Source organism: Macaca fascicularis, chromosome 14 (genome assembly GCF_037993035.2).
Source record: "Macaca fascicularis isolate 582-1 chromosome 14, T2T-MFA8v1.1".
NCBI lineage: Eukaryota > Metazoa > Chordata > Mammalia > Primates > Cercopithecidae > Macaca > Macaca fascicularis.
This window is the reverse complement of record NC_088388.1, coordinates 9,337,041-9,350,344: the sequence shown is the minus strand read 5'-3', so window position 1 is coordinate 9,350,344 and position 13,304 is coordinate 9,337,041. Positions and strand designations below refer to the sequence as shown.

Genomic DNA, 13,304 nt, shown 5'->3' with positions numbered 1-13,304 from the left:
TGAGGCTGAGTAGTTATGGGAAACTCCTACAGCTAGTAAGAGTCGTGACTCAGAGCCCATGACACCATCCTGCTTCTCCAGCGTTCTTTGCTTCCCTACTTTCCAGAAAACATGAATTAGGGAATCCTGACAGGGAAATAATTTGACGTTGTCCTGCACATAATGGGCACAATAGGAGTTGGGTGGATGAATGAAAGCAGGGATTTGGGAAGCAGGGGAGAGGTCCTTTGGAGGACTGTGACAAGGGTTTACGCTTGGATAGGGTGGGCTTGATCACCCGGCAGAAATGAGACGAGTGATCACAACCTCCCCCACCAATCTTTCCAATGACTTGGGTTTACGCTTCACCACAGAGAAGGAACTTTTCAGACGCTCCCTTGGCCGCGCACCCGGGATCGGAACAGCGCTGTCACTTGCGATAAAATCCCTGGGCCGGAGGAAGAAGGGCGCAGGCCCAGGCGAGGCGGCGGCGGTCGGAGGCCGGGCCGGAGGGGTGGGGACAGGGAGGAAGCGGAGTCCGGCGTTCCGCTCCGCTCCAGCTCGGTTTCATGTCCCGCCAGGCGAAGGATGACTTCCTGCGGCACTACACAGTGTCGGACCCCAGGACGCACCCCAAGGGCTACACCGAGTACAAAGTAACCGCGCAGGTGAGGTGGGGCCCAGCGCTTACTTTACCCTTTTAACTAGAGGGGCGCCGAGTTTTACCTTAAGGAAAGGCGCTGCAGCCACCACTCCCTTTTTAGACGACAGAAATGGGTTTCCCCTTTAAGCGGCGGTTGCAGTAAACGAACAAGGGTTCGTTTACTTCTTTAACCATCAGCGGGGCGGGGCCGTGAGTGGGCGCTGTCTTTTTTTAAAAGGGCGTGGATGGCCGTTCCCGGACAAGCAAGGCGTGTATGCCCACGCCCGGCGTGTAGTGTCTGGGCATCAGACTGTGAATTTCTGTAAATTAACATGAAAACTCTGGTTTAACCCAATTATTAGTACTCCAGTCTCGTAGAGTAAGTTTTGTTTATTGGTTTGTTTGATCTTACATAAAATCCCTTTAACGAGTTTAACCGTTTTTAATTTTTCAGAAAATAATACTGGTCAATGGTTAAAAAAAATTCATGCAGTTCGGAAGGACTTAAGGAGTAAGTCGCCATATCAAGGTCACAGCAGGAAGATAGATAGGCTAGAGTTGATATATGAAGCGATAGCAACATCATAAGCACAATTTATAGAGAGACATGGAGGAAACCATGAAAATAATTAAAAATAGTAAAACAGGACACCTGTAGAATGATATACAAGAACGGGTAACAAGAAGGTCCCCAGGGAGAAGAACTGTGTCACTGAGGACAGAAGTTGGGGAAGACTTTTTACTGTAAGTTTTTTGTACTTTTAGAATTTTCAACTAGGCGACTATTAAGCTGGTGCATTAGTTAACTATAAAAGCAAAGCAGGCACGTAAGGACACTTATAAAGTGTCTAAGTGCAGAATCTTAGCTATTTAAAATATGCTTTCCCCAAATCGTTTGTCTTTTCCATGCCTAAAAATAAATGCAAATAAGGCCGGGCTCAGTGGCTCATGCGTGTAAATCCCAGCACTTTGGGAGTCTGAGGGAGCAGATTGCTTGAGTTTAGGAGTTCAAGATGAGCCTGGGCAACACAGTGAGACCCCAGCTCAATATTAAAATGCACACACACACTTACACACACACCCCTTTTAAAAAATGCAAATAAAAACGTTGTCCCTGGGAAGATAGACTGGAGGTGGGGTTGGGGTAGGAAGGATGTGGCAAGGAACTGTAACCTTTTATTATAAGTCTTCCCAGTGGCTTTTTTGTGTTGTTGTTTATTTGTTTATTTTTTTGAGATGGAGTCTGCACTGTCGCCCAGGCTGGAGTGCAGTGGCGCGATCTCGGCTCACTGCAAGCTCCGCCTCCCGGGTTCACACCATTCTCCTGCCTCAGTCTCCCCAGTAGCTGGGACTACAGGCGCCTGCCACCGTGCCCAGCTAATATTTGTATTTTCTGGTAGAGATGGGGTTTCACCTTGTTAGCCAGGCTAGTCTGGAACTCCTGACCTCAAGTAATCCACCGGCCTCACCCTTCCAAAGTGCTGGGATTACAGGTGTGAGCCACCACACCTGGCCTCCCATTGGCTTTTTAAACCAAGCAACATGCATTATTTTGATATATTTGTGTACATATTATATATACAATGTATTATATATAATAAATATATAAAATATAAAGCACATTCTCTCACTCTCTCTCCCTCTGTCTCTCTCTCTCTCTATATATATATATATGTGTGTGTGTATATTTTTTGAGACAGAGTCTTGCTCTGTTGCCCAGGCTGAAGTACAGTAGTACTGTCTCAGCTCACTGCAGCCTCCACCTCCTGGGTTCATGCAGTTCTCCTTCTTCAGCCTCCTGAGTAGCTGGGATTATAGGCGTGTGCCATCACACCCGGCTACTTTTTGTGTTTTTGGTAGAGACAGGATTTCACTGTGTTGGCCAGGTTGGTCTCGAACTCCTGACCTCAAGTGATCCTCCCACCTCGGTCTCCCCAAGTGCTGGAATTACAGGCATGAGCCACCGCACCTGGCCTATATTTTTATTTTATTTTATTTTATTTTATTTGCGACAGAGTCTTGCTCTGTCACTTGGGCTGGTGTGCAGTGGCATGATTCGCGTCTTACTGCAGCCTCAAGTTCCTGGATTCAATCCGTCCTCCTGCCTCAGCCTCCTGAGTAGCTAGGACTACAGGCATGTGCCACCATGCCTAGCTTAATTTTAAATTTTTTTGTAGAGACACAGTTTTGCCATGTTGCCCAGGCTGGTCTCAAACTCCTGGCCTCAAGCAATCCTCTCATTTTGGCCTTCCAAAGTGTTAGGATTACAAGCCACACCGTACCTAGCTTCCTGTGGCACTACACGGTGTCAGGCCCTAGGTCCGACTAGCTAACACGGTGAAACCCCGTCTCTACTAAAAATACAAAAAAAAAAAAAAATTTTTTTTAGATAGAGTCTCGCTGTGTTGCCAGGCTGGAGTTGAGTGGCGTGATCTCAGCTCACTGCAACGTCTGCCTCCTGTATTCAAGTGATTCTCCTGCCTCAGCCTCCTGAGTAGTTGGGACTACAGGCGCCTGCCACCACGCCTGGCTAATTTTTGTATTTTTAGTAGAGACAGGATTTCACCATGTTGGCCAGGCTGGTCTTGAACTCCTGACCTCAAGTGATTCACCCACCTCGGCCTCCCAAAGTGCTGGGATTATAGGCATGAGCCGCCACACCTGACCACTCAATGGTTTTTAAATAGTTTCTTTTACCAGAATATTTTAGGCAAGTCTCTGTTGTCAAAAGCCAAGTCCAAAGTTTTAGTTCCAGCAATCTTTCTTACCTAGTGTGTGATCTTCTATGGCCACACCTCTCAAAGCCTCTATTTCCTTATCTCTTAAATGGGCATGTTAATTGTGTCTGCCTCAGTGGGATCTAGGATAAGGAATAGATGTTTTTATTTATTTATTTAGTGTGTAAGAGACAGGGTTTCACTCTGCAGTCTGGAGTGCAGTGGTGTGATCTCAGCTCATTGCAACCTCTGCTTCCCATGCTCAAGTGATCCTCTCACCTCAGCCTTCCAAGTAGCTGGGACTACAGGTGTGCCACATCACCACACCCAGCTAATTTTGTGTATTTTTTGCCGCTATTGGGTGTCACTATGTTGCCCAGGCTGGTCTCAAACTCCTGGACTCAAGTGATCTGCCCACCTGGGTCCCCTAAAGTGCTGGCATTACAGGCTTGAGCCACCGTGCCTGGCATAGGATATATTATTAAACTGTCAAGTACCCTAAACCATAGGGCATTATTTTAAAATTATTATGAACATAACATGATGAAAACTGAATCTCGTTTTCACTTCAGACCCAAGTCTGCCCTTCCAGAGACCTCAGCTCCAGCGATGGTTTCTTCTGTGTCCAGGGCGCTGAAGCACAGGACCTTCTCCCTCAGGGAAGGAGGTTCCTGAGGCAGAACCTCCCTTCTTTTTTTTTTTTTTTTTTTTGAGACGGAGTCTCACGCTGTTGCCCAGGCTGGAGTGCAGTGGCGCGATCTCGGCTCACTGCAAGCTCCGCCTCCCGGGTTCACGCCATTCTCCTGCCTCAGCCTCCTGAGTAGCTGGGAATACAGGCGCCCGCCACCGCGCCTGGCTAATTTTTTGTATTTTTAGTAGAGACGGGGTTTCACTGTGGTCTCGATCTCCTGACCTTGTGATCCGCCCGCCTCGGCCTCCCAAAGTGCTGGGATTACAGGCTTGAGCCACCGCGCCCGGCCAGAACCTCCCTTCTTTGGAGACTTGGGGTTCTTTGGTTTCAGAAGGAGATGCAGGGCCATTGCCTGTTCAAGGAACCGGGATAAAAATTGTGCTGATGGCCGGGTGCTCACGCCTGTAAGTGTGAGGCCGAGGTGGGCGGATCACTTGAGGTCACGAGTCCAGACCAGCTTGGCCAACATGGTGAAACCCCATCTCTACTAAAAATACAAACATTAGCAGGCGTGGTGGTGCATGTCTGTAATCCCGGCTTCTTGGGAGGCTGAGGCAGGAGAATCGCTTGAACCTTGAAGGCAGAGGTGGTAGTGAGCTGAGAGTGCACCACTGCACTTCAGCCTGGGCGGCAGAGCAAGACTCCATCTCAAAAAAAAAAAGTTGGGCTGAGGTTGGAGCAGTCCAGACGGGCCTTTAGAGGTCCTTCTATTTGACAGATGGAGAAACTGAGGTACATAGTAGGAAAAGTTTCTAAAATTATATGGAAAGGCTTAAAGCCAGGATGCCTTGAAGCCAGAGGCCAAAGGCCAAAGGCCATTGCCCCATGAGGGGGACTGGGAGGCACCTGGGGCAAACAGGGTGAGAGGGTGTCAGATGGCGGTCTCTGGTCTCAACCAGCTCTTGCCTTTCTTTCTCAGTTCATCTCAAAGAAGGACCCAGAGGATGTCAAAGAGGTGAGGCTCCTGGGAGGAAGAGGGCCCATTCTGCAGTTCCAGATCTGGAAACTGTCAAGGGGCAGCTGGTAACTCTGCTTGGACACCGGCCCTCCTTCCTCCCTGTCCCTGGGCAAGGGGCTGCTGCAGCTGCATCCTGATCCTCACCCACCCTGGGGGCAGGCTGGGCACCGGGGGCGGCTGCCTCCCACCATTGCCGGTTCTGGGCAAGTCTCATGTCCCTCGTAGGTGGTGGTCTGGAAGCGGTACAGCGACTTCCGCAAGCTGCATGGAGACCTGGCCTACACCCACCGCAACCTCTTCCGCCGCCTTGAGGAGTTCCCTGCGTTCCCCCGGGCCCAGGTGTTCGGTGAGTGTTAGATCGGGGCACTCAGGCCAAAGATGAAGGGAGCGTTGGACAAAAGGGGACCTCTGCCAGTGGGGGCTGGATAGAGAGGGCCTGAAACTCTGGGCAGAGACATGTTTGGAAGGGCTTTTAGAGATGACCTCATTTGACAGATGGGGGAACTGAGGCTCAGAGCAGCCTAACACTTACTGTGTATTGCACCTTTTAACATTCCTGTTGGGCCAGGCGTGGTGGCTCACACCTGTAATCCTAGCACTTTGGGAAGCCGAGGTGAAACTCCATCTCAAAAAAAAAACAACAAAAATCCTGTCTTTATTAGCTCTATTTTATTTTCCTTTTTTTTCAATTTTTTGTTGTTGTTGACAGCCTCTCTTTGTCACCCAGGCTGGAGTGTAGTGGTGTTATCTTGGCTCACTGCAACCTCCACCTTCCAGGTTCAAAGGATTCTCCTGCATCAGTCTCCTGAGTAGGTGGGATTACAGGTGCACACCACCATACCTGGCTAATTTTTGTATTCTTAGTAGAGACGGAGTTTCATCACATTGGCCAGGCTGGTCTTGAACTCCTGACCTCAGCTGCTCTGCCCGCCTTGGCCTCCCAAAGTGCTGGGATTACACACCTGAGACACTGCACCTAGCCTATCTCAATACTTACTATATTGATTACATGTTGCAGTGAGAATATTTGGGATATATTGGGTTAAATAAAATATTAGCCGGGCGCGGTGGCTCAAGCCTGTAATCCCAGCACTTTGGGAGGCCGAGACGGGCAGATCACGAGGTCAGGAGATCAAGACCATCCTGGCTAACATGGTGAAACCCCGTCTCTACTAAAAAATACAAAAAACTAGCCGGGCGAGGTGGCGGGTGCCTGTAGTCCCAGCTACTCGGGAGGCTGAGGCAGGAGAATGGCGTAAACCCAGGAGGCGGAGCTTGCAGTGAGCTGAGATCCGGCCACTGCACTCCAGCCTGGGCGACAGAGCGAGACTCCGTCTCAAAAAAAAAAAAAAAAAAAAATTAAAATTAACTTGTGGCTGGGCGTGATGGCTCACACCTGTAATCCCAGCACTTTGGGAGGCTGAGGCAAATGAATCACGAGATCAGGAGTTCGAGACCAGCCTGGCCAACTTGGTGAAACCCTGTCTCTACTAAAAATACAAAAAATTAATTGGGTGTAGTGGCGGGCGCTTGTAAACTCAGCTACTCAGGAGGCTGAGGCAGGAGAATCGCTTGAACCTGGGAGGCCAAGATTGCGTCGTTGCAGTCTAGCCCGGGCGACAGAGTGAGACTCCGTCTCAAAAAAAAAAAAAAAAAGTTGTTTCTTTTTTCCTTTTATTTAATGTAGCTGCTAGAAAATGTAAAATTGCATATGTAGCTCATATCTGTATTAGACAGTGCTGAACAGTTGCTCGCGTCTGCGTACTCACGTGAGATGTTCTTTGTTGTTGTTGGTTTTTGTTTTTGTTTTTTGAGACAGAGTCTTACTCTGTCACCCAGGCTGGAGTCCTGTGGCATGATATCAGCTCACTGCAAACTCTGCCCTCCCAGGTTTGAGTGATTCTCCTGCCTCAGCCTCCCAAGTAGCCAAGTAGCCTCCCAAGTAGTGTGCGCCACCACACCTAATTTTTTTACTTTTAGTAGAGACGGGGTTTCACCATGTTGGCCAGGCTGGTCTTGAACTCCTAACCTCAAGTGATCCACCTGCCTTGGCCTCCCAAAATGCTGGGATTATAGGTGTGAGCCACCACGCCTGGCCAAGATGTTCTTTTGTTCTTTTGAAGCAAGGTGAAAGATTGCTGTTGTCAGGTTATGCCAGGCCAGTGGGGAAGTACCACAGAATGGCCACACAGTAACTGGACCAGAGTTAGCCTGCACTGCATAATACCTAGGACAGAGCAGTGAAACTGTGACTCGCACCTGTGATCTCAGCACTTTGGGAAGCCAAGGCAAGGTAATCACTTGAGCTCAGGAGTTCAAGACCAGCCTGGGCAACATGGTAAAACCCCATCTCTACAAAAAATACAAAAATTAGCCAGGCATGGTGGTGTGCACCTATAGTCCCAGCTACTTGGGAGGCTGAGGCAGGAGGGCGGCTTGATCCCAGGTGGCAGAGGTTGCAGTGAGCTGAGATTGTGCCACTGCACACCAGCCTAGATAACAGAGCCAGGCCTTGTCTCAAAAAACAAATGGGGGCTACTTGCTGTGTGACCTTGGGCAAGTCACTTTCCCTCTCTGAGCCTTACTTTTCTCCTCATTAGATCAAAGCCATCAGAAATGTTTTTGTTTCTTGTTAACTACCTAGCTCCCCCTGTGTAGGATGTGATATTCACAAGGGCAGAGACTTGTTCCTCCCCTGTTCACCTTCTGAGTCTAGCATATAGTAGGTGCTCAGTAAACATCTGGCAAATGAATGAATAGGGAAATTGATCCGTCCTGGAAGCCCCTCCCTCACCCCAGGAGGAGCCAGAGAAGATTCCTGGGAGAAGGGGTAGGAGGGCAGTGAGTTGCTCAGAGCATCTCAGGCAGGACCAGGAAAAGTGGCCCTGGGGCAGAAGCCCCTATAGGTCACCGCCACTCTCCCCTGTTCCTTGTCCTGGGGGCTGTAGGCCGATTTGAAGCCTCAGTGATCGAGGAGCGGCGAAAGGGGGCAGAGGACCTGCTTCGCTTCACCGTGCACATACCTGCGCTCAACAACAGCCCCCAGCTCAAGGAGTTCTTCAGGGTATGTGCACCTTCCACCTTACCAGAACTTGGGCCACTTACCCACCCACCAGATTGCACCCCATGACTCCCCATGGCTGATCTTTCTGTCCTGCAGGGTGGGGAGGTGACCCGACCCTCGGAGATGTCCAGGGACCTGCACATCCTGCCACCCCCTCTGATCCCCACCCCGCCCCCTGATGACCCCCGGCTACCCCAGCCGCTCCCTGCAGAAAGGAGGGGCCTTGAGGAATTGGAGGTGCCAGGTACATCAGGGTGGGAGGAGGGAGCCAAGGCTGGAGGGTACAGAGTGGGGAGGGGGCCACACTCACTCCTCAGTGGTCTTAGTGAGAAATGGGCGTGTGTCCAGGTCTATCACTGACTGGCTGAGGAACTTTGGGCAGGTCCTTTTCCTTCTCTGCACTACAGTTTCTTAATCTGTAAAATGGGCATAAACCCTAATAACGGGCTTGTCTATGCCCATGGTTGCTGCAAGGGTTTAGAGAGAGAGTAATTCCATTTTGAAAGCTGAGAAATAAATGCGGGTATTCATGACTCCAATTATCTCTTCCTCAGTGGACCCCCCACCATCCAGCCCTGCCCAGGAGGCCCTGGATCTTCTCTTTAACTGTGAGAGCACCGAGGAAGCGTCTGGTTCCCCTGCCCGAGGCCCCCTCACCGAGGCTGAGCTGGCCCTCTTCGACCCCTTCTCCAAAGAAGGTAATGAGCTGGGTCAGCCGGGAAGGAGCCAGGGCAGGACATCCTTTGGACAGGGAGGAGGGCAGAGCCCCACTAGCCTGCTCAGTGCCTGCGCAGATCTGGGAAAGACGTCCCCTCAGTAGTGCTGCCCTGTGGACCAAGAGCAGCTTCAGTGAGAATGAGCAGCTCCGTGCCAGGGCTCGTGGTGTGGTGTGCTGGATGCACCTGTGCAACAAGTAGCCATGAGGAAGGAAAGGAGGCACTTCCCACGTTGGGGCCATCTCACTGAGAAGGCTTTGGAAAGAGCCGGGTCACACTGCTCTGGGACATTTTAGTTCCTTCGCTGTAAGCTCGTGGTGGGATTTCCTGGCTGGCCAGGGTCTGGCTGCAGATCCTGAAGGCAAGAAGCCTGCTGGTCAATGGAAGTGAGTTCTGAGCTCAAAGAGCAGCTGCAAAGGGAAACCCCTCTGGGGGCCTGGAGCCACTGGCATTTGGGGATGCCGGAGATTGAAGGGCCCCCTGATGGAGGTTAGGGTCCTGGGCACCTTCTTGCTGTGAGATCCTGGGACTCGACAGTCCCAAGCTCTGAGGCACTGGAGTTTTTCATTCTAAAATTCGCCAAGGCCTGGCACATTGGCTCACACCTGTAATCTCAACACTTTGGGAGGCTGAGGCAGGGAGATCCCAGGAATTCAAGACCAGCCTGGACAATATAGCGAGAGCCCATGTCTGTTATTCTTTTTTTTTTTTTCTGAGACAGAGTCTCACTCTGTTGTCCATTCTGGAGTGCAGTGGCGCAATCTCTGCTCACTGCAACCTCCCGGGTTCAAGCGATTCTCTGGCCTCAGCTTCCCGAGTAGCTGGGACTACAGGCACACACCACGGTGCCTGGCTAATTTTGTATTTTTAGTTGAGATGAGATTTCTTCATGTTGGTCAGACTGGTCTCAAAACTCCTGACCCTCAAGTGATCCACCCTCCTCGGCCTCCCAGAGTGCTGAGATTACAGGTATGAGCCAAGTGCCCTGCCTCTCACTTTTCTCGTTCTGCTTCCTCCTGTTCCTGCTACTGCCTCTCCAGGGTTGGGGAGTGGGAAGAAGGAATGGGAGGGAAAGGCAGTGTTGGTGTCACAGGGCTGTTGTGTCTGGCCTCTGGGTGGCAGGCATCCAAGTGCTCTGTCCTTGTGTCAGCTGAGCGCCTGCCTGGGCAGGAGCTTTTCTATTTTCTCTTTTTTTTTTTTCCCTTTCTTTTTTTTCTTTTTCTTTTTCTTTTTTTTTTTTTTTTTTTTTTGAGATAGGGTCTGGCTCTGTCACCACGCTAGAGGGCAGTGGTGTGATCGTGGCTCACTGCAGCCTCTACCTCCTAGGCCCAAGCGATCCCCCCACCTCCGCCTCCCGAATAGCTGGGACAGAACCACAGGCATGCACCATCACGCCCAGCTAAGTTGTTGATTTTTTCTAGAGACAAGCTCTCACTATGTTGCCCAGGCTGGTCTCAAGCTCCTGCACTCAAGTAGTCCTCCCACCTCGGCCTCCTGAAGCGCTGGATTATAGGCATGAGCAACTGTCCAACCAGGATCTTTTCAAGACCCTTCACACGCAGCTCCAGTGAGACTCACTCAGCCCATGGGGAGAGTCCCCGGAGCCTGGAGCTGCAAGGCTTCAGAAAACCCCTGAGATTCTCGAAGTCTCCTATTCTAAGATTATTCCAAGGCTTGGAGCATTTCTACCCTCAGCCTGGTGTTGTTGGCCTAGCATCCTTCAGGGAAACTTTCTGGAGGGGATTTTTGGATTTCTAGGTCAACTGGAGTCAAGAGGGAAATAGGACCAGTGACCCAGAGCTCACAAACTAAAGTGAGTGTGTACCTAATGAAATAATTAGGAAGGTAAGGCTGTGTTTTTTTGTTATTGTTGTTGTTTCTTTTTTTTTTTGAGACGGAGTCTCGCTCAGCCTCCCGAGTAGCTGGGATCACAGGTGCCCGCCACCATGCCCGGCTAATTTTTGTATTTTTAGTAGAGACAGGGTTTCACCATGTTAGTCAGGATGGTCTCGATTCCTGACCTCGTGATCCGCCCACCTCGGCCTCCCAAAATACTGGGATTACAGGTGTGAGCCACCGCACCCGGCGGTAAGGCTGTTTTTACAGAAGCACATGAACCCTATCTATCAAATACATCATGGCCAGTTTTTGATCCACAGACGACTTCTGGATTGCTCTGGCCTTGGTCCCCTCTACTGGGGACAGGCTGATACCCTGATGAACAAAAGAGGTCTTGGGTTGGGCAGAGGGCCTGAGAAAGGAAGGGCTAGTCTGGTCTGAGTCCTCCCTTTCTAATTGCAGAAGGCGCAGCCCCCAGCCCCACCCATGTGGCTGAGCTGGCAACGATGGAGGTGGAGTCAGCAAGGCTGGACCAGGAACCCTGGGAGCCAGGAGGGCAGGAGGAGGAAGAGGACGGGGAAGGAGGGCCCACCCCTGCCTATCTAAGCCAGGCCACAGATCTCATCACCCAGGCCCTGCGGGATGAGAAGGCAGGCGCTTATGCTGCCGCGCTCCAGGGCTACCGAGATGGTGTACACGTCTTGCTTCAGGGAGTCCCCGGTGAGTAGGGACTGAGGGTGGAGGGTCAGGCCTGGGTCCCAGGTGGGGCAGTGATGAAGGGAGCAAAAAGCAAGCAATTCACAGAGCAGGAGCCCTTTTGATCCTCACTGACCAGCTGTGTAACCTGGGCAGATTTTTGTTTCTTTATTGTTTGTTTGTTTGTTTGTTTGTTTTGAGACAGAGTCTTGCTCTGTCGCCCAGGCTGGAGTGCAGTGGCGCAATCTTGGCTCACTGCAAACTCCACCTCCCGGGTTCACGCCATTCTCCTGCCTCAGCCTCCCGTGTAGCTGGGACTACAGGCGCCCGCCACCGCAACCGGCTAATTTTTTGTATTTTTAGTAGAGACGGGGTTTCACCGTGTTAGCCAGGATGATCTCGATCTCCTGACCTCGTGATCCTCCCGTCTCGGCCTCCCAAAGTGCTGGGATTACACGCGTGAGCCACTGCGCCCAGCTTGTTTGTTTGTTTTAACACCTCTTGTGGCCTCAGTTTTCTTTTTTTTTTTCTTTCTTTCTTTTTTTTTTTTTTTTTTTTTTTTGAGAGTCTTGCTCTTGTCACAGGCTGGAGTGCAGTGGCACAATCTCGGCTCACTGCAACCTCCACCTCCCAGGTTCAAGAGATTCTCCTGCCTCAGCCTCCTGAGTAGCTGGGATTACAGACGCCCACCACCATGCCTGGCTAATTTTTGAATTTTTAGTAGAGACGGGGTTTTGTGATGTTGGCCAGGCTGGTCTCGAACTCCTGATCTCAAGTGATCTGCCTGCCTCGGCCTCCCAAAGTGCTGGGATTACAGCCGTGAGCCACTGCACCCGGCATGGCCTCAGTTTTCTTGTTTGTAGAATGGGAAGAATGGACGCTGGGCCCCAGAGAAGAGGGAAAAGCACATGGTGATACTCTGAATTGTAAAGGACCAGACCAAGGGTTCCAACTAGACCAGTAGTGCCCAGGTGCCTCAGCTGAGCAGTCTCTCTCCACAGGTGACCCGTTGCCTGCCCGCCAGGAAGGTGTGAAGAAGAAGGCAGCTGAGTACCTGAAGCGGGCAGAGGAGATCCTGCGCCTGCACCTGTCTCAACTCCCACCCTAACAGGGAGTGGGCCTTTCCCTGGGACTCTCGCTCCTGCACTGCCAGCCCCTTCTCCTCTCCCCAGGGCCTAGCCCCACCTCCTGGTCTTGTAATCGCAGGGGCCATTTCTGTAGGTAACTGGACCAAGCATGAGAAAAATAATGAATTCTCAGTTCCCTGATTACACTTGCCACCTTGGAATCAAGGACTCACACTTCTGACCCTGCCTGTCTTTTTGTGTTTTTCTTGAGATGGAGTCTCACTCAGTCGCCCAGGCTGGAGTGCAGTGGTGTGATCGCGGCTCACTGCAACCTCCGCCTCCCAGGTTCAAACGATTCTCCTGTCTCAGTCTCCCTAGTAGCTGGGATTACAGGCATATGCCACCATATCCAGCTAATATTTTGTATTTTTAGCAGGGACGGGGTTACACCATGTTGGCCAGGCTGGTCTCAAACTCCTGACCTCAAGTGATCCACCCGCCTCAGCCTCCCAAAGTGCTGAGATTACAGGCATGAGTCACTATGCCCGGCCCCTGCCTGTCTGTCTTGATGTGTGAGCAGCAGCTGTGGTCATTAAACCATTAGTTTACCCCTCTAGAAGTGGGGTCTGCAAACTCCCACCTGCAGCCAAATCTGGCCCACCCCCTTTTTAATGTAAGGCCTGTGAGCTACAGTGGTTTTTACATTTTTTTAATGATTAAAAAAATCAAAATAATATTCTGTGACAGAAAGACAGATGAAATTTATATGTAACAGGTGAAAATTATATGAAATTTAAGAGTCTATAAATAAAATTTGTTGGAACACAACCAGGCTAATTCATTCAGTATTGTGATGGCTGCGTTCGCGCTACACCGGCTGTTGAACAGTTGCAGAGTTGAGTCTTTGCCGCCTGCAAATCCCAAAACATTTACA

The 13,304-nt window shown here is 50.7% G+C and overlaps 1 protein-coding gene across 5 annotated transcripts; it reads left to right on the top strand.

The window, feature by feature from the left end:
• The first annotated feature begins 448 nt into the window (after nt 1–448).
• SNX15 (sorting nexin 15) lies at nt 449–13,198 on the top strand. 5 transcript variants are annotated; one of them, XR_012423096.1, is made up of 8 exons: nt 449–647; nt 4,950–4,985; nt 5,214–5,334; nt 7,937–8,052; nt 8,149–8,296; nt 8,607–8,750; nt 10,190–11,327; nt 12,305–13,198. XR_012423096.1 is itself a non-coding variant. In XM_045372113.2 (8 exons), the coding sequence occupies exons 1-8, from the start codon at nt 549–551 to the stop codon at nt 12,409–12,411; spliced, it is 1,029 nt and encodes a 342-aa protein (XP_045228048.1). In that variant the 5' UTR covers nt 449–548; the 3' UTR covers nt 12,412–13,198. The 5 variants fall into 5 exon arrangements, 2 of the variants coding, with proteins under 2 accessions (XP_045228048.1, XP_073869328.1); XM_045372113.2 differs by having other exon boundaries at nt 11,070–11,327; XR_012423098.1 differs by lacking the exon at nt 8,149–8,296 and having other exon boundaries at nt 11,070–11,327.
• The last annotated feature ends 106 nt before the right edge of the window (nt 13,199–13,304 follow it).